The sequence below is a fragment of the Mizuhopecten yessoensis genome, unplaced genomic scaffold (assembly GCF_002113885.1).
Source record: "Mizuhopecten yessoensis strain PY_sf001 unplaced genomic scaffold, ASM211388v2 scaffold11133, whole genome shotgun sequence".
Taxonomy (NCBI): domain Eukaryota; kingdom Metazoa; phylum Mollusca; class Bivalvia; order Pectinida; family Pectinidae; genus Mizuhopecten; species Mizuhopecten yessoensis.
The window spans coordinates 383,368-404,638 of NW_018408896.1; the positions used below are offsets into that span (position 1 = coordinate 383,368).

At 37.8% G+C, this 21,271-nt stretch overlaps 1 protein-coding gene across 1 annotated transcript; it reads left to right on the top strand.

Moving 5' to 3' along the window:
• The first annotated feature begins 12,252 nt into the window (after positions 1 to 12,252).
• Positions 12,253 to 20,256, top strand: LOC110466458 (E3 ubiquitin-protein ligase RNF103-like). The gene is made up of 3 exons (XM_021522959.1): positions 12,253 to 12,883; positions 16,073 to 16,319; positions 17,334 to 20,256. Exons 1-3 carry the CDS (start codon positions 12,658 to 12,660, stop codon positions 18,988 to 18,990), a joined length of 2,130 nt encoding a protein of 709 aa, XP_021378634.1. The 5' UTR covers positions 12,253 to 12,657; the 3' UTR covers positions 18,991 to 20,256.
• Positions 20,257 to 21,271: the final 1,015 nt, after the last annotated feature.

A 21,271-nucleotide genomic window follows, 5' to 3' on the forward strand; every position in this document is an offset into this window, starting at 1 on the left:
ATGCAGGTAAGCGATACAGGCCCTCTGGACCTCTTGTTTTATCCGGTAGCACGGATGGGTTACCACAAGGAATGCATATTGCGACATTTTTTCTTGACGTCTATAATACACTTTATACAGTGATGTTGGTCAAAACAACATAATTTAGTCACGACGCCACGCACATGTTCTTCATATCACTACACCAATGGGAATCATGTGAGAATTATGATTTGATATCTTTCTATTTTGTTTGGTAAGGTTATATTGTGGCAATGCAGAGCAAATGGAAATTTAATCTTTTAAATCATTTATTTCAGCAAACTGAGAATGCTGTACCCATACAGTGTGTTGGGGAAGATTCGGTGGTTTCCTAATGCTCACTATCTCAACAATTCTTCCTTATTACGAATGGGTCTTTTCACTTGCGTGCCATTTTTAGTATGGTCTTACTATAAGATAGAAAGTGTTGGTAAGTATGTACACAGGTTATTTATATATAATATGTACAGCTACAGTTTATAAAGACATACATGTAACAGTTATCCGACTAATAATTTCCACTTTTGCTTCAATATAAGGAGTTTATATATAGGACCAAAAAAAATGTGTTCAGGATCACAAATTCTAAACTGGATAGAGTCTTTAAAGATGGGGTGATTTTAATATTTAGGATCAGGGATTATATGAAATACCATTGGTCATGGATTAAATGTCATAAAATAGTTATAAGGAAGTATAGGTGTTACAAGGCCTTAGAAAGTGCACCACACTTTAAGAACTTGGTTGCTTATCGGTGACAACAGGATGTGAAATATATATATGTATTAAGTACTACCAATAGACGGAGTAGCATGTCAAGAGGTAGGGGAAAATGCCATAAAATCTCACATGAAATCAGAATAACAGGAATTTCGTAAAATTGGGGGAAATGGCTATTTCATCTTTTTATGCCCCCCCCCCCCTCCAATAAAAAACAAACAAAAAACATTTGTTTTGGGAGCAGATATATACATGTAGTCGTTTCTTTCTTAGTCTGGGTCTCCATGTGTCCAATACATATATGTGTTTAGGATGATAACTAAACTATTTCTGTGTAAACCAAATTTTGGGAAAGGTATGGGCATGTCTTTAAATCCTACCTGCTCACTATATATAGCTATGAGTGAAGGGATTTTAACTGTATTTCATACTATAGATCCCTGTATACCAGGTGAACATGACTGTGTATAAATACAGGTTATGACCCGTATATATGGAGACAATTTTGTACAAGTACAGTGTCTGGCCCTCTTGGGATGTACAGACGGATGGCAGGGTCCAACAGCAGTAAATCTTTAAAATCCAACCCCTTCAGTTAAATGTGATGTAATCTATCTTTGAACTAATTAACAGATTGTATTTTGACCTTATTTGGTATAGAGCATTCTTCTGTGAGGAGTGATAGATTGACAGAGTGCATAGGTTTGAGGCATATATATGATATACATGTAGTAGTAAAATTAGAGTACAATAATTATAACCCACATATCATTTTAGGCTTATAAAGTTTTAGGCCTGTTGTGGGGAAAATGTCATTTGTTTAAGTCTTTCATTACAATATTTCTTTTCCTGTTTATTTTTGTTCTTCTGATAGATATGCGTTGGCCATATACTAAGTAAATATATACCTGGTATTTTTCATGAAGAACAGTAAGCTTTTCAGGTCCCTGGGCCTCTTTCTTTAAATTTAGAGGTCTCGATTGATCCATATATGGTTCAGATCTTATCACAGATCACTTATATCTAGCTGGGCCTCAACAGCAGCATCATCACTTATAACAAATTGTATCCAAACCAGTGAAACCACAGATCTCATTACTTAATCTTAACAGGAATGTATAGGGATGTACACTTTGTCACACAAGTCCTCCTTTGAAATGTTTATATGCTATATTTATAGCACTGAACTTTTTTTTAATTTTTCAGTGAAGAGTCCTATTGGATATGGTTATCTGCATAAGAGAGAGGATATTTATAAAAGAAACAAACGTAAGTGTCATATTCTGTATTCGTAATGTTGAAAAAATAATTAACAATTAATTATTTTTTCTATCTTTTCTCACCCTTATTATATAATATAGTCTCCCATAAAACAGGTATATATCAAATGTGTTGATTATTTCTTAAATATCTCTTTATTAAAAAGTGTCGCGTATCTGTAACAGTTACGTCTTCACTAAAGCAGCAGGCCATTTCTAATTTGCTTGTCCAGCTACCCAGGAAAACAAATCTGTGTTGTTTTTCTGGTCTTTGTAAACATGTTGTCTTGCAATACAGCCACTTTTTGCTGGTTATTAAGATTGTTACATTATCAGGATACTACTGTGCTTTGTTTTACTTGTATATTAATTATTACTGATGTACGATGACAGTTTTTGTGCAACCCTCTTTAAGAATAGAGGGTATTCATTATGTATATAGTAATTGCTCTCTCAATGCAACTGTCAGCAGTAAAAAGCTCATGTTAAGATATCTTGTGATCCCCTGTACAGATTAATTTAATATTTATATTTACACTGTTGTATGATAAAAACTTTGATGTTCATCACTAATCAGTCAATGTTAAAGGGTCAAAGGTCACACCTGACGACCTTTGAAGTAAAAAAAAAAGCTTGTTTATCTCATGAAAATCATAAAGGATTGACTTTATTTACTCCATAGTCTGAAAATAATGAGTTCTTCACCTGATTAGATTTTGATCATGTCATTTTGAAAGGGTTCAAGGTCACACCTGGCCATTATAGAGGGTATATCTATGTGAGCCCATGCTAACCTTGATTATATTATACTGTTTTCAGCCTTCAAGACCATCACAGAGGATATGGTGCAATAGTTGCCCGATGGCTTCTTCTGGACATTTAGTTTTACTACTTAGACTGAACAAGATACTTCTGGGACTATTGAAATTTTGGCATTCAGACTTGTGTAAGAAATGTGAATTAGTGTGAAAGTAATAAAAGAGCCTCTTGTTCATCTTTGTTAATTTTTTGCCTTTTATCTTTCAAAACAATTTGGGAACACTTAGTAAATAAGAAAATAGAACGTTCCTGAGTATGATTTTGGTGGATGTTTTGGTATTATTGAAACAGGACTTAAAAATAATGCAGACTATCAATTTTTAGCTCACCTGGTCCGTCGTCCGTCAACTTTTCCTTTAAAACACTACTTGTCCTAAACGGCCAAGTAGATTTTGACCAAATTTGGTCAGAAGCATCTTTGGGGGAAGGGGAACAAATTTTGTATAAATGGTGGGTCTGGCCCCCCTGGGGGCTGAGGGGTGGGGCCCAATAGGGGAAATATAACAAATTCTTTAAAATCCTTCTTCTTCTGTAGGAATGAAATGATTTGTTCCATATTTGGTCTGAAGCATCCTTGGGTGAAGGGGAACCAATTTTGTATAAACCGTGGGTCTGGCCTCCCAGGGGCCTGAGGGGTGGGCCCAATAGGGGAAATATAGCAAATTCTTTAAAATGCTTCTTCTGTAGGAATGAAAGGATTTGTTCCATATTTGGTGTGGAGCATCCTTGGGTAAACTTAAAAGGGGAACAATTTTATATAAACAGTGGGTCTGGCCCCCCAGGAGCCTTAGGGGCGGGTCCCAATAGGGGAAACATTGCAAATTCTTTAAAATCCTTCTTCTCATGTAGGAATGAAAGGATTTGTTCCATACATAATGTATTCGGTCTGAAGCATCCTTGGGTGAAAGGAAACCAAGTTGTATAAACCGTGGGTCTAGCCCCCCCAGGGGCCTGAGGGGCGGGCCCAATAGCGGAAATAGAGGTAATGGTTGGCTATTCAAATCACACTGCGTCCGTGGTCCGTCAGTCCGTTGTCTGTCGTCCTTCTTGTTATCGGTATTTCTCAAGAAGTACCAGAGGTATTTTTCAAATTTCATATGTAGGTTCCCCTTGGTCCCTAACTGTGCAGGGCAAATTTTGATACTGATCGGATAAACAACATGGCCAACAGGCAGCCATCTTGGATTTTGATAGTGAAGGTTTGTTATTACTATTTCTTAGAAAGTACCAGAGGGATCTTTCTCAAATTTATATATGTAAGTTCCCATTGGTTCCTAGTGTTGCCTGCGCAAGCTACGCCTAACAGAGAGTCTGGTCAAACCCAGTGCTTTCGTTTTGTGACATCATAACGCTTACCAGGATTCTGGTAAATTGTTCTCTATAATAGTGAATACATGGGTACTTCAAGAATACATGTATAGTTAAGTTCAAATCACCCTGCATCCGTGGTCCGTCCGTCGTCCGTCCTTAAACAATTTGTGTTATCAGTATTTCTCGAGAAGTACCAGAGGGATCTTTCTCAAATTTTATATGTAGGTTCCCCTTGAACCCTCGTTGTGCATGTTATATTTTGAGACTGATCATAAAAACAAAATGGATTAAAAGAAGAACTAAACAGATCTTTCTCATATTTCAATGATCGATTCTATTTCTTTCACATTACGTACTGTACTAGTAAATATGTGAAATGACAAACTCACTTTGAAGGTTGGCTTTCATACACATCAGTATTTAGTTTAGATCAAAAGTTACCTCAAAGTGCATTTACTGTTAACATGACTCAATCAAACAGATTAGAGGAAAGAAGAGAAAAGATGGAACTAACAAAGAACTAATGAATATGGTACAAAGGTGGGCGCCAAGATCCCTCTGGGATCTCTTGTTAATTTATTCAGTAATTCTTCAATTTTGCTTCAGAATTTCTACTGAACAACTAGTTACCAACTGTTTTGGACAACACACAATACATTATATTAGAGGATTTTAATATGAAAGTTTCCCCTTGGTCTGTAGTTTGAGACTGATCAGGAAAATAAGGTGGTTGCCAGGCAGCCATCTTTGATTTAAACAGTTTAGATTTATTGTCACTGCACTGTATATATCAAATATCTGTCAAGTATTTCTTGAGAAATAGCACTATAACCAACTTGAACTGTAAAATCCAAGATGGCGGCGTTCATAGTCGCAAATTTAACCTACATAACTGCATGCAGACAAAGGAAAACCAACAAGAAATCTGAGCTGTCTGGTGACAATCTTGTTTCTCTGATCAGTCTCTTTATGAAATATGCACAACTACTTGTATGAAATTTGACAAAGATATTGGGAAAAAATAGTGATAACAAACCTGAAATGTCTAAATCAAAGATAGCTGCCTAGTGGCCATCTTGTTTCTCCAATCAGTTTCAATATGGAAAAAAAATGCACAATTAAAGACTAAGAGGAACCTTCATATTAAATTATGGTAAGATCTGTCGGTAGACATGAGTTTCCTTTGGCATTAAGACTAGACTTGGTGACATTTTTAGGTCACCTGAGCTTTAATTAGCTCAAATGACCTATTGCTATCCGTCGTCATCCGACGTCCGTTAACATTTTACATTTCAAACTTAAAGTCAAGTTCTGCTTGGCTGATTGAACTGAAAATTGGTAGGAATAATTGACTCATGGTCCTGACAAAGTATTGTTATTTTTTAGGTCAATCAGAAATCCAATATGGCCGCCACGGCCGCCATTTTGAAAACCTATTTCAAACTTAAAGTCAAGTTCTGCTAGGCCGATTGAACTGAAAGTTTGTAGGAATGATCAGCTCATGGTCCTGACAAAGTATTGTTATTTTTTAGGTCAATCAAAAATCCAATATGGCCGCCATTTTGAAAAACTATTTCAAACTTAAAGTCAAGTTCTGCTGGGCCGATTGAACTGAAAGTTGTTAAGAATGATCGACTCATGATCCTGACAATGTGTTGTTATTTTTCGGGTCGATCAGAAATCCAATATGGCCGCCACAGCCGCCATTTTGAAAAGTATTTCAAAATCAAAGTCAAGTTCTGCTAGGCCGATTGAACTGAAACTTTGTAGGAATGATCGACTCATGGTCCTGACAAAGTGTTGTTATTTTTCGGGTCGATCAGAAATCCAATAGGGCCGCCACAGCCGCCATTTTGAAAAGTATTTCAAAATCAAAGTCAAGTTCTGCTAGGCCGATTGAACTGAAACTATGTAGGAATGATCGAATCATGGTCCTGACAAAGTGCTGTTATTTTTCGGGGCGATCAGAAATCCAATATGGCCACCACGGACGCCATTTTGAAAATACCTATTTCAAACTTAAAGTCAAGTTCTACTTGGCCGATTGAACTGAAAGTTGTTAAGAATGATCGACTCATGATCCTGACAATGTGTTGTTATTTTTCAGGTCAATCAGAAATCCAATATGGCCGCCATTTTGAAAAACTATTTCAAACTTAAAGTCAAGTTCTGCTAGGCCGATTGAACTGAATCTATGTAGGAATGATCGAATCATGGTCCTGACAAAGTGTTGTTATTTTTCGGGTCGATCAGAAATCCAAGATGGCCACCACAGCCGCCATTTTGAAAAACAATATCAAACTTAAAGTCAAGTTCTGCTAGGCCGATTGAACTGAACAAAGTTAAATTAACGTTATACTAAACTATTTTTTACTCAAATTGGTACATATTTCAACAGCAAAAATAAATACTGTAGGACTCAGGTGACCGTTAAGGCCCATGGCCCTCTTGTTAAAGATAGATGTCTGTCAAAATATCTAAGTCTGATGTCGGGGCTCAGGAAAATTGGGCTAATCTGAGAAATATTGATAAAAATCTTGAGCTGTCTAAATTCAAGATTAACTTTAATTTGTTAGCTCACCTGGCCCGAAGGGCCAAGTGAGCTTATATCATGGCATGGTGCGGCATCCATCGTCCATCGTCAACATTTTACTTTAAACAACTTCTTCTCAGTAACCAAAAGGCCTAGGGTGATGATATTTGGCAAGAAGCATTATGGGATGAAGGGCTACCAAGTTTGTTCAAATAAATGACCTTCATCCATTTTCAAGGTCACAGGGGTCAAATATGTTTAAAACCTTTCAACAACTTCTTCTGAATAACCGATAGGCCTAGGGTGATGATATTTGGCCAGAAGCATGCTGGTATGAAGGGCTACCAAGTTTTCAAATAAATGACCTTCATCCATTTTCAAGGTCAAAGGGGTCAAATATGTTAAATTCTTTAAACAACTTCTTCTGAATAACCAAGAGGCATAGGGTGATGATATTTGGCCAGTAACATGCTGGGATAAAGGGCTACCAATTTTGTTCAAACAAATGACCTTGATTTATATTCAAGGTCACAAGGGTCAAATATGTTTAAAACCTTTCAACAACTTCTTCTGAATAACCAAGAGGCCTAGGGTGATGATATTTGGCCTGTAACATGCTGGGATAAAGGGCTACCAAGTTTGTTCAAAAACATGACCTAGACTTATATTCTAGGTCACAGGGGTCAAATATATTTAAAACATTTAAACAACTTCTTCTGAATAACCAATAGGCCTAGGGTGCTTAAATTTGGCCGGTAACATGCTGGGATGAAGGGTTACCAAATTTGTTCAAATACATGACCTAGACTTATATTCTAGGTCACAGGGGTCAAATATGTTTAAATCCTTTCAACAACTTCTTCTGAATAACAGATAGGCTTAGGGTGATGATATTTGGCCAGTAACATGCTGGATGAAGGCCTACCAAGTTCGTTTAAATAAATGACCTTGATTTATATTCAAGGTCACAGGGGTCAAATATGTTTAAAACATTTCAACAACTTCTTCTGAATAACCAATAGGCCTAGGGTGCTTAAATTTGGCCGGTAACATGCTGGGATGAAGGGTTAACAAATTTGTTCAAATACATGACCTAGACTTATATTCTAGGTCACAGGGGTCAAATATGTTTAAATCCTTTCAACAACTTCTTTTGAATAACAGATAGGCTTAGGGTGATGATATTTGGCCAGTAACATGCTGGATGAAGGCCTACCAAGTTCGTTTAAATAAATGACCTTGATTTATATTCAAGGTCACAGGGGTCAAATATGTTTAAAACATTTCAACAACTTCTTCTGAATAACCAAGAGGCCTAGGGTGCCTAAATTTGGCCAGTAACATGCTGGGATAAAGGGCTACCATGTTTGTTCAAATAAATTACATTGGTTTATATTCAAGGTCACAGGGGTCAAATATGTTTAAAACCTTTCAACAACTTCTTTTGAATAACCGATAGGCTTACGGTGATGATATTTGGCCAGTAACATGCTGGGATGAAGGGGTACCAAGTTTGTTCAAATAAATGACCTTGACTTATATTCAAGGTCACAAGGGGTCAAATATGTTAAAACATTTAAATAACTTCTTCTGAATAACCAAGAGGCATAAGGTGATGATATTTGGCCAGTAGCATGCTGGGATGAAGGGCTACCAAGTTTGTTCAAATAAATGACCTTCATCCATTTTCAAGGTCACAGGGGTCAAATATGTTTAAAACCTTTAAACATCTTCTGAATAACCAAAATGCCCAGGGTGATGATATTTGGCCAGTAGCATGCTGAGATGAAGGGCTACCAAGTTTGTTCAAATGAATGACCTTGACCAACTTTCAATGTCACATGTGTCAAATGTCTTAAAATATTCAGACGACTTCTCAATAACCAAAAGGCCCAGGGTATTGATATTTGGCCTGTAGCAATCAGGGCTATCAAATTTGTTCAAATGAATGACATTGACCAACTTTCAATGTCACAGGTGTCAAATGTCTTAAAATATTCAGACAACTTCTCAATAACCAAAAGGCCCAGGGTATTGATATTTGGCCTGTAGCAATCAGGGCTATCAAATTTGTTCAAATGAATGACATTGACCCACTTTCAACCTCATGTCATTGTTTGACATTCAAGGTCACACTGATATTCTGCCTGTAGCTGTATTTAAGTCCACTTTTAAGATTACAAGTGTGAGATTAATACCAGGTGAGCGTTGCAGGCCCATTGGGCCTCTTGTTCCTTTATACATTTTGTCATAGCAAAGTGTAATATCTACCCAGAGATGTCGTTCCTGACACTCGCTTGCACCTTGTGTAAATGGGTGTTAAGGACGACAACTCTGGGTAGAGCTTGAGCCAAGTGTAGACATTTCAAGAAATACATAGTACAGTGATTTCATTGGACCGGACATAGGGGATAGCAGGGATATAAATTGGAAGCCGTTGAAAAACGAGACATCAAAAGAAACTCGATTTCGTTTTTTTTTTGAATCCTTATGAAACTGGTACATTATTATATTGAAGTGGAAATTCGTACACAAATAAGTGTGATAATACCATAATTTTAACAGAGGTTTGAGAAATGCAAATCAACATTAAGGAGAGTCTCAAATTTAAAGCAGTTGTCTTCAAGTTCAAGTACTTTTAAACTTAACTTGAGTCTTACGGTTCATCGGTTCAAAATACAACATAACATATACAGTAACACAAGAGTACAGCATATACTATTAATATGATCACCCTACTTTTGATACAATAAATAATATAACCATACAAAGTCCATATGCACCCAAACCCACTCATGAGCGCAAATATTGCATAGGTACGGCGCCAGTTGGGTGACGGGGTGGGGTGCTACGGGGGAAGGGTCACGCGCCCCTCCTTCCCCATCCTGAGTTACCCACAGGCACCGGATGGGTGAGTCACTCAATCATGGTGGGGAAGGGGTGTGCACCTGATTATGGAGTGGGTGAGGTGAGGAAAGCAGGCGCGTAACAACCTATGTAGCAAAAAAGCCCGGGCTTACACATCATTTTTGACAAAATAAAAAAATAAAAATACACACAACATAGACTATATGATATAAAATATTAAAAAGCAATAACAGGTGTTTTGTATCTGCTATAAAGACCGCCAACTAAAATGCTTCGTTGCAATCAAAGTCTCTAACAAATGTAGAACTGAGGTTAGCATATTCATACGGCATGGTAATCGCGCCGGTGGAATTCTAGCCTTGCTAATTATCGGTGTACCCAAACACTAACTCTAGTTTTCCCTGTGAAATAAAGTGTTTCTAAGGTGTTTTTTTTACCGCTTTTATACATATAAAGGGAACAATATGGTTGGTAGCCTGGCTTCAAACATTCGACATGGTAACCGTGTCAGTGCAACTCTAGCTATGCAAATTATTGGTATACACACAGTACTCACTAGCCCCCCGCCCCCCGTAAAATAAACAGTTCCTATGATTTTTATCCCTTTTATTAATACAAAATATATATGGAATGGTCATTAACCATGGCTTTATATTTTACATTGACCAGTATATCCGTTCTTATGTACATAATGTTAAACTATTCCTAGTGATGGCTTGTGATACTAGTCTCATGTCCCTGCGCAACCAGAGTCACAGTCGCGAGGAGAAACTCTTACAACAACTATCCCAAAATCCACATGATTTAATTTTTTCTTTTCCGTGGAATAATGTTACCGAACTCCAAAACAGAATTGGCGTAGATGAGTACCAATCCCTACGAACCCAAAAAGAAGCAAAANCCTGCCTTCGGCAGCACACTTCATCATTGGGCTTACACATTGAAAACCCGTTTGTTACGCCCCTGGAAAGGGAGGGGCGCAACCACCTGACCATCGAGTTCAAGGAGGGAGGCGGATAGGGGGCGGGAGACCAGGGGCTAGGGAAGGAGGTTTCCGGGAGTTAGGGCGGGAACCGGGTGTTAGGGGCGGGAACCATGAGTTAGGGGGCGGGAACCGGGAAATAATGACCCCCTGTCCGTCTTTTCCTCAAGTCAAAGATTTAGCATGTAGGAATCCAGAAAATATCGCAAATCAGTTGTCGTCCATGTAATAAGAAGTGAATATATCACAGAACCATCATAGAAACTGATCGTGATCAGAACTAAAACAGGACAGGTCATAACGATACCTACCACGGGGGATCATATGGACACCAATTAGCATGCAATTGATATACTCCGGCGTTGTTTGTTATATTGGGGCGGGAGGTGCGGGAAAAAGAGGACGGGAGGTGGGATGAGGGGGCGGGTGATGGAAGATGAAGACCCCCTGCCCCCCCCCCCCCCCTTCCCTTCAAGGACCCAAGGATAATCATTCATGAAGGATCATCCGATGTGGGGGATTTGTTATTTGGTTTTGAGTGTAATGAACGAAAGTACAAAAGTAAAAGGAGAATCAACATAAAACAGTGACCTACCATTATCATACCAAGGCAAACCTCCCTGCACTCAAAGATGACCGCTCTTCAACTTTTTAAAAAACCGGATGCATAATTTCTATTATAATTCCGTTCTCAATGCCAGTTTATAAATTCGGAATTTCAGAAAACATAGTAAACTGACTATTAGTAACGGTAACCCATACTGGATTGGTGTAGGGTACCGTACAGTCAATCAGCAAAATCACGCTTGACTCGGGCGCGCCGGGCCTAGATCCGCCCTTGCTTTTTTGTCTATCGTTGACACCAGCCATGTATAACGTCAAATCCAAGCAACGTCATGTTCTCAAAGAGGGAGAACAGGGGTAGTCACATTGGCAAAACATACTAAAATACAACACATTTAGCCTCATCGCACACGTTTTGAACCGATTTCCAAGTGAATTTTACTTTTAAAATAATAATCGTCACGGACACTGAAATATTCTAAAAGAACATACTAGAGGCTATAGCTAGCGTACGCGTCTGCGTTTTACCGGCTACGTACGTTATGTTACTGAATCCATTCCATTAGAAACAAGTCTTCTTCAATACCTCCTAATGCAACCAGAAGTGAAGTGGACAGAATTAAGAAGCACCTCAAGAAGCGACTAACGCCTACAACGGTGTGACAATCAATGAACCAATGAACCAATTAATTATGACGATCGATGATAAAAAATGCATTTTTAGGCATTGTTCAGCGTACCTTTATTTTTCGTTAGATTTATAATAAATCTAATAAAGTCTGGTGAATCCATAAAAATAAAATAGTGACAGATGCATACAACCAACTTTGGGACACTGGGACTATTGTCAATAATGAGTGATCTGGGGATCGGACCATGGGGTGTTATTTTCATTCTGGGTCATAGGAACGTGTCAAGTCCCTGTGCTTTAGCTATATAACTAAGTGAAAGAGAGGACGGACTATTAGACTAGTTCATTTAATTTGATTTAATTTTGTTTGCGAGGGATTGATTGGTTTCAATTTCCATACAATGCATGACGAAAATTGATTTATCACATAAAAATTATCAACTTTCCAATTATTTGTCCATACAAACCTCTCATATCCGGACGGCACATCGACCCGGACCCGCCAGTCGATTCTAAAATCAGACACGAATTCGATCACGTGATCTGTTTTGACAGTCGCCATATTTAGACCAAGAGTCGACCGTGTAATGAAAAATTGCTTCAGTATGTCAATATGAGGCAAGGACACGGGCCTGGATTTGTGGAAATTGTATACTATGTGCCATTTCTTGTAGAAAATGTCGGTTAAAATGGACGGGTTGATTTCAGCGGTGCATTTGCAAACATTTTGTATTTGACAGTTGGCGCACCTCGTCTCGATGTTGACACGTCAGATGAGCTGTACTGTACACAAACCAGAGATGCTGGCATTTTGTCAGTAAGCCGAACTGATACAGGTCAATTTAGGACAGTCCAAACAAGCAGTTTCATATGATTTCAATCTAACTGACTCGCATTGTTTAAACTTTATATCTTGACCAGATCATTTGGTCTCACCTAAACAACAACAATGTGGTTAAAACTAGTACTAGTGATCTTGTATGTGATGGTATTGTTCGTCCTGGCCCGTATCCTCGAGACCGTGACTTGGGTGGAGTCCGGTAACATTTCCCGTCGACTCTTGGATCCGATGACGATGTCGGTGCTGAAGTTGAAAGCCTTACTTGAACAGAGGGGCATCAGTTATGAGGGTGCAGTGGAAAAAAGGGATCTGTCCGACCTTGTGGAGTCCACTGGTCAGTTTCAAATCTGCATATAACTATATAGAAGAATGTAAAACAAGAAATTATCTGAAGTAATTGTATGGCTCCATGAATGTAGGATCACATTATATTGCATTATGTGTATATATATATGTAACAGGAGCATGACGAACACTGTTTGTTGAAAACAAACTATACTTGACCCGTTCCTCCGAACTAAGAATAATAATTAACAGAGTTTATTAATGTAGACAGAAAAATTTACAACAAGCAAAATGCAAACAATGACATGGCCCTATTCACACAAATAACTTTCAAAAAGAACACCCCCATCCCCCCACCCCCCACCCCTGCCCTCTTCATGCCTACCTGTTCCTATATATGCTACATCTAACCACACCAACTCCTATCCCTCATACAATGTACATACCTAACTTCCAAATTAAACCTATATAATCCCTAACATGACCTATGGCAGTCGTACCAGGAACTCAATCCTTCTGTCTGCCCGAAACAAAAATAACACGTAGACTATATACAAAAACAACAATACAAAACTACACAAATCAAAACAGAGCACTCGCATAGACATGGACAGAAAAGCATGAAACTACAAACGCCAACACTCTGCACAAGACTATACCACGCGGACAAGGCACAACAACAGAGAACAGGTGCACTACATGCTATTTCCTTCCACATATACTGTAAAAGCATATATATTTTCGTTGGGGTTAAATTTCGTTGTTTTTGTTTGGGGACAAAATCGTTGGGATTATATTTCGTGGAATCAATATTTAAAAACCCTGTATTTTTTTGGTAAGTAAGAAGTTAAAATTGACAGGCGTTAGACACATAATAGGTCCGGCTAACTGTACATCGTCTGAGGTGATCACCTGTCACATGTCAACTCCAGTTGAATTTTTCAAACCTCGCTTCACCCTAGTCTGTGGAAAACGATAGATTGACCATCACTCTATGGTCATATTATTTAGTCTAAACAAGCATACCGGTAGGTAGTTTGGTAGTTAATAGCTATCTAAAATGGAAACCAATAGGGCTACCAACATTTTATAACACAAATTCTGATAGAAAACGAGCATGCATTTCATAAACATTCATGGTTATCTTGACACATCATGTGAGAAAATCATGCTATTTTCAATGAAAATATTACTCCAGAAAGACGTGTGTTTTTAATCATTTTAGCAATAGTTTCTCTATTGCATTAGAAGTTGAATTCTCATGTCTCAGTTGAAAAAATGTCAAAATCAGGGCATGGTGCCGGAAATTGATCCAAAGTTAAGGTTATTGTCGTTAACAACTGACGACGACTGCTTTATTTACGCTACACACCCTTTTCGTTGAATAGAATATTTGATTATTGTTAAAAAGAGATTTTTTGTGGGTTTTATGTAATTGTTTCTATACAAGTTGATTTCTCCGTACGACTTGCGAAGTACATGTAAGACCGGGCAAGATAAACTCACTCGATGAGTATCGGTCAAATCCATCATGCTCTATAGTCTTAGTTGCATACAAAGAGCAAAATAACTGTGTTACAAATATAAGGCTTGATTGACATGCTATTGTTAAAAGTGTTTATCTCCGTGCCTGTGATGATAATTACACCGTTTACCATGACTTCTGTTTAAATGTAAATACAGCATGGATTTGTAACTAAATTAATAGTTTATTTTTATATTTTCATTAAGTTTATATTTTTTGTGCTTAAAGTTTCGTTAGGATTATATAAAAACCACGAAATAAAAGAAATTCAATCCCCAACGAAATATTATGCTTTTACAGTAGTACTATACACTGCTAATACAGCAATTTATGATATTTGTTTATATTATAGGTGTATTGACAGATGAGGCTAGCACCTGTGCGCGCAATATTTTAAATTTATAACTAGAGATTTTAAGGTCACCTGAGACAAAGTCGCAAGTGACCTATTGCGGTTGCCTTTTGTCCGTTGTCCGTCGTGCGTCCGTAAACAATTTACATTTTCGACTTCTTCTCCAAAACCCCTGAACCAATTTCAGTGAAATTTTGCAGAAACCTTCCATGGCCAAAGGTCAACAAAAAGAGTGGAGGATATGGTCCCCAGACCCCAGGGGCCTGAGGGGCGGGGCCAAAAAGGGTCAAATTGACTAAAATTTCAAAAATCATCTTCTCAAGACACAGATATGGTAGAATCAAATACTATTCATAGATGGAAGGGTCGTAAGGTGCTTTAATTACCAAAATTGTGAATTTCTTGACCCAGGGGTCTCACGTTTCCCCCTGGGAAGGGGGTAAACTTTACTATACATAGTTTATATAGGGAAATCACATTTTGGACCAACATTTGTTGAATTTCCATTGAAAGTAATTCAATTTGGGTTAGCATTATCTGTATTGGATAGCAGTTTGATTGTATGCACATATCAGCCCTGACTGACCCGCAGGGGCTGATGAGTGGGGCCAAAAAGGGTTGAATTGACTGAAATTTGCAAAATCTTTTCAAGACCCAGATATGGTAGAATCAAATACTTTTCATAGATGGAAGGGTCTTAAGGTGCTTAACCAAAATTGTGAAATGACCCTGGGGTATCAAGTTTCCCCCTGGGGAGGGGGTAAACTTTACTATCGTCTATATAGGGAAATAATATTTTGGACCGACATTTGTTTAATTTCCATTGGAAGTAATTTAATTTGGGTTAGCATTATCAGTATTGGATAGCAGTTTTATGGTAAGTGCATACCAGCCCTGACTGACCCCCAGGGGCTGATGGGTGGGGCCAAAAAGGGTCAAATTGACTGAAATTTCAAAATCTTCTTCTTAAGACCCAGATATGGTAGAATCAAATACTCTTCAAAGATGGAAGGGTTTTTAGGCGCTCTACCAAAATTGTGACCGTTTGATACTTTGAAAATTTTGAGCCAGCTCTATCCCAAGGGCGCCCAAAGGAGTCAGTGTGCTAAAATTTCTTAATTTTCCTTGTTTAGAATCAGAGGTGCTAGTTTCAAATACTTTTCAGTCTTAAATCTGTATGCTAGATATTGAATAAGGTTTTTTTATTGTTTTTTTGTCACTTTGAATAATACTTCTGTTCATGTTTTAAAAACAAAAATCAATTCTATGTATAAATATATCAGAAGTCGGGTGACTGTTAAGGCCCATGGGCCTCTTGTTCTATGATTCTTTACTCACTTTATTGTCATCGTGTTTCACAGGACCTGCCATGGAGGACACAAGTTCAGAGACAACCCTGGAGGAAAACACCAGCGTGACCAACTTCACAGGGGAAGCCCATTTCCTCGAGCAGGTGGAAGACTCCAAGGATGGTGTCTGGCTGGTGGAAGTTCTCACCAAAGGTCGTCAAATCAGCTCCCTCTCTGATACAAGCTGGCTAGAATTTCGAAAAAAGATGTCAAGATTTGGAGTCAATGTCGGAATGTTTGACTGCCATCTTGATAGGAAGTAAGATTTATTTTTTGCTCTTAGCATAACCCATGTTGAAAGGCATACCTGGTAGTTATGATAAGGTAACCAACAAGCTAATTAGGTTTCTGTAATTCACAAAGTTCCTTTTACATACTGTAACTGTTACCAGGGACAGATCCAGGAATGGGTACCTGATGAACGTTGGGGTTTGGGAATTATAACCTGAATTTACACATTATCACCTTCCACCTCCATTCTCACTAGTTTCATGATGCAAGATTATGAGATTTTGATAAAATTTTGTTCCAACTCATTTTACTGTGATACCTCAGACAAGTTGGCATTTCAAAGCCCGGACACGAAAAGGTCAAACTCGATTATTAGTCCCACAACAGTACTACAGAACGAGACCATAGGTTTGTGCTCTGTCTGTTAGTCCATTTGCATTTTTTTGTCACATTGATCAGGGCATATCTCTTACACTTTCGCCTACAATTGCCAAATTTTGAATGCAAGTACTGTACCTCTATTTGATTGCAGAATGTTATCTAGTGCCCTGACTGTATTCAGAGTTATGGCCCTTCGTTTATTTCTATATCAAAGTTTGTCTGAAACTGAGGGACTATGGATTGTTTACAATACAGTAGAAAAAGTTTGTCATCAGTCTTCTGTCCTCATTTTGAGAAAGATATTAATGAAATTTTATACAAGTATTCTAAACTTAATGATACCTCAAACAAATTCTGAACTTAATGACACATTGAACAAGTTCATTTTCAGGATATTGATGCAAATTAAAATGTCGAAGTCACTTATTATAAAGAGAAAAAAGTTCCTGCATCAAATAAGGAAAGGCCAAATTCATATTTATGTCTCAGAATATATATATCTAAGCTTTAAGTTATGCAGTGTATATTGTATAATTGATATTACAGGCAATTGAAAAAGTCGATATAATCTGAGCTTAAGTTAATGTATAGACACATCACACATGAATGTTCTGTATTATTTGGGTATATCATACATTGTATCACATTTCACTATTTTCAGATTTTGCTCCAAGAAAAATTGGCACAATTCTCACCTCATTCTCGGTCTTCCACAAGAGTTCAAAACCAAGGCAGTCGTTAAGTTGTACAGTTATGAAGGTCACTATCGTCAACAGAGCATATTCAATTGGATAAAGGAGACAATGTCCACAAAGGTCTTCCAGATCCGCTCGTATGAAGAACTGAAGAGGGAATGGCTGAAATTCAATCAAACTGATTCTACTGCAGAGATACGTATGGTCATGTTTTCTGATATCAAGAACCCACCACTGTTTTTCTCAGCAGTAAGCATTAAGTTTCCCGGTAGAGTGAAATTTGGGTTCATGAACAATAAATCACTGAATATGAAAGACATTTTGAAGGAGTTTGACTGGGGAATACCACCAAAATATATTGTTATCACTGCAGAGAAACTTTCGGTATATGGTAATAAACCTATTGAAAATCCAACTTACAAATCCATGGAAGTTTTTCTAAAAACACTCTACCCGAGTTTGAATGACATTTTTGTATTGAGTTTAGGACTGTGTAATTTTACAAGCCTATTTGAACCATTTCTCGTACAAGGATCAGTGTTAAAAAGACTTTTTAAGTTCATTTGTTGTGTCTTAAAAAATAACACTGTTCTTTTGTTAGCTTGGATAATATTGTTAACAGTTTTCCAACTCAATACAATATCATTTGTTATAGAATTTGGGTTGAAATGTATCCGCATTCTGGGACTTTCGGAACTCGGTTCGTACATGCGACAGGATTATTGTTTCTATACTGCTCATAAATATTTCAGCGGATTTTCGTTTATTATGTACGTTTCCATTGTGGGGATTTTGGCTTACAGATTTAAAGATCATGAAGCCGAAGAATTCAATCCAAACGAGTGGAATTTTTCCCAATTTCGAACTTTGGAACATTTGTTTTTTCCAACAGCGAGTCTATTTTTGGCTTCTCAGAGAAGGAGGTTCATTGATTATGAGGATGCAGCTGATGAAACAGCTTTAGGCTCATTCCACTCCTCCATGATTTCAACAGATTACATCCGAAATCTTCCCATTTGGAACCACAGAGTACTCCCCATTGTCAGCTTTTTGAGGGGAGTTTCTCAAGACATACTTTTGGATAGCAATTTAGAGAGGACATCATCCCAAGGCAATTCAAGCAACAGTCAAAATAGTGTTGCCTCCCCTGAAGAAAACAGTCAGGAAGCTAATCAAAAGGGTAAGCAGAGTAATGGTGCTTGTTGTGGAGATGGTGCAGAAGAGATACCTGAATCAAAGCCTGCTATGCAGATGAATGAAAAAATGGAGAAGGTTGAAACAAGTGATGAGAAATCCAAGCAAAACACTGACAATGCCAATGTTGCAATGTCAGACCCAGCTATGAACTTCAATAAAAAGCACATCTGTGATGTTGACATGAAACAGAACGGGATACTGTGTGGGGCTCCCGAGGGAATGTTGGTGGAGACCCGATGTGGCATCTGTCTTGATGAGTATGAGATGGATGTGAAGCTGTGTGGACTGCCCTGTGGTCACTGCTTTCATCATGTCTGTATCGTGGCCTGGCTGGTCAAGGATACTGGTAACGATAACCACTTCTGTCCGTACTGTCGCTGGCCATCTTACAAACAAAAGCAGTCGGTTCATCTTCACCAAGAGTAGTAACAAAAATTAATGTACATTTTCTGTAGTCAAACTTTACAATATCACTTTCGGCAAATTTTCAAAATGACATAATGCCATGAAATGCATAAAAGTTGTAAACATTATAAAGGGGTTATTAAGTCAAATGACAACCAGAAAATCAAGTCAATACTGCAAATATATATCTTCTAACGAAAGTTTACATTGTTGATAATGACATGACCTAAAGCCAACGTCCAGTGTGGTCAGTTTCATCTTTTGGGAAAGCCGGTGATAAAAATAGATGCAACCAAAATAGTTCAATATCCGGGCCTTTCAATGAGAAGTAAATATGTACAGCACTACGCTGTCGACTGACAACACAGTGTCAGTTATGAGTCTAAGTTCACACCATAACACATTCTTGAATTTGCACAATACATCACAAGTAAGAATTAAAAGTATCATAATATACCCCTCTAATCTGATATTTCTGTTCACATTTGGATTTGAATAAAAATGAACAGGTTCAATTAGCGCACTGAGAGGGTGCCGCAGGGAGATTTTCAAACCACAGAAAGTACAATATATCAATAGGTTTAAAAGTAAAATAGACCACTCATTTATAACGATGTTTGAGATGATGTTGGAAGATGACATTGATTCAGAATAAATGCATGTACTTGTATTCCATAGAGGTTAGGTGAATAAAGAGAGAAGTTAATTACCTTCTCTCCTCGACTGGAAAACATTTTTGTTAGCTAGAAATTAATCGACAGCTGTCGCTAAAACGTACAGCTGTACAGTTAGTGATTAAAAACGCCCAGAAAACATTGTCTCTTGTCAATTTCTCAACATGAATTGTTCATGAGGAATATCAAACTATATAATCATGAATAGTTTTGTGTTGCTTCACTAAATTGTCCCTTTAAGTACCCAATATTCTGTATTAGATGTATTTATGAAAGGTTAGGTTAAAATGTAAAGCCACAAAATAGTAGGGCAGGTACAATACATGTACATGTATTTAAAGATTTCTTGCTTTTCTTTTCTCCAAGAATCAATTCTGCAGTTTTTATCCAAGCATTTGGTGATTGTTATCTCATCAGTAGTTCTTCTTACCATTGGTAGTCCTAGTAGTTACCTGGTAAGTACTTATTACATATTATAACAATGATATCTTATTAGAGTATTTGAGTAGTCTCATAATGATAAGTTTATTCTAAAATAATTTTTAGCCCACCATCACCTGATGGTGGGCTATTCAAATCACCCTGCGTCCGTGGTCCATCGTCCGTCCGTTGTCCGCCGTCCGTCGTCCGTCCGTAAACAATTCTTGTTATCGGTATTTCTCAAGAAGTACCTGAGGGATCTTTCTCAAATTTTATATGCAGGTTCCCCTTGGTACTTAGCTGTGCAGGGCAACTTTTGAGACTGATCGGATAAACAACATGGCCGACAGGCAGCCATCTTGGATTTTGATAGTGAAAGTTTGCTATCGCTATTTCTCAAGAAGTACCAGAGGGATCTTTCTCAAATTTTATATGTAGGTTCCCCTTGGTCCTTAGCTGTGCAGGGCAACTTTTGAGATTGATCAGATAAACAACATGGCCGACAGGTAGTCATCTTGGATTTTGATAGTGTGGGTTTGTTACCGCTATTTCTCTGGAAGAACTAGAGGGATCTTTCTTAAATTTTATATGTAGGTTCCCCTTGGTCCTAGCTGTGCAGGGCAATTTTAGAGACTGATCGGATAAACAACAAGGCCGACAGGCAGCCATCTTTGATTTTGATAGTGAAAGTTTGTTATCGCTATTTCTCGGAAAGTACGGGAGGGATCTTTCTCAAATTGTAAATGTAGGTTCCCCTTGATTCCTCGTTGNTACTGTACTAGTAAATATGTGAAAGAACAAACTCACTTTGAAGGTTGGCTTTCATACACATCAGTATTAAGTTTAGATCAAAAGTTACCTCAAGGTGCATTTACTGTTAACATGACTCGATCAAACAGATTAGAGGAAAGAAGGGAAAAGATCGAACTAACAAAGAACTAATGAAGATGGTACAAAGGTGGGCGCCAAGATCCCTCTGGGATCTCTTGTTCAAGAAAGTACTTGAAGATTTTTTTTTCAACAAGCATTTTGTCAGCTCATGATGATACTTCGCGACATACATACATATATCACCTAAGTAAGTATCAAGATATTTCAATACATTGATACATCATCCCAGCCCTACTGAGAATAAAAATTGGTGGGTAACTGTGTGAGATGTAAACTTGAATATAATTTAAACTTTCTGATGCCCTATCCTGAGACAT

What these genes read in the sequence shown, in the direction of transcription:
- LOC110466458 (XM_021522959.1), top strand. Translation starts at nt 12,658, where the DNA reads ATGTGGTTAAAACTAGTACTAGTGATCTTGTATGTGATGGTATTGTTC. An exon ending in CGACCTTGTGGAGTCCACTG is followed by an intron (nt 12,884 to 16,072) that starts GTCAGTTTCAAA and finishes CGTGTTTCACAG; the next exon opens with GACCTGCCATGGAGGACACA. An exon ending in GACTGCCATCTTGATAGGAA is followed by an intron (nt 16,320 to 17,333) that starts GTAAGATTTATT and finishes CACTATTTTCAG; the next exon opens with ATTTTGCTCCAAGAAAAATT.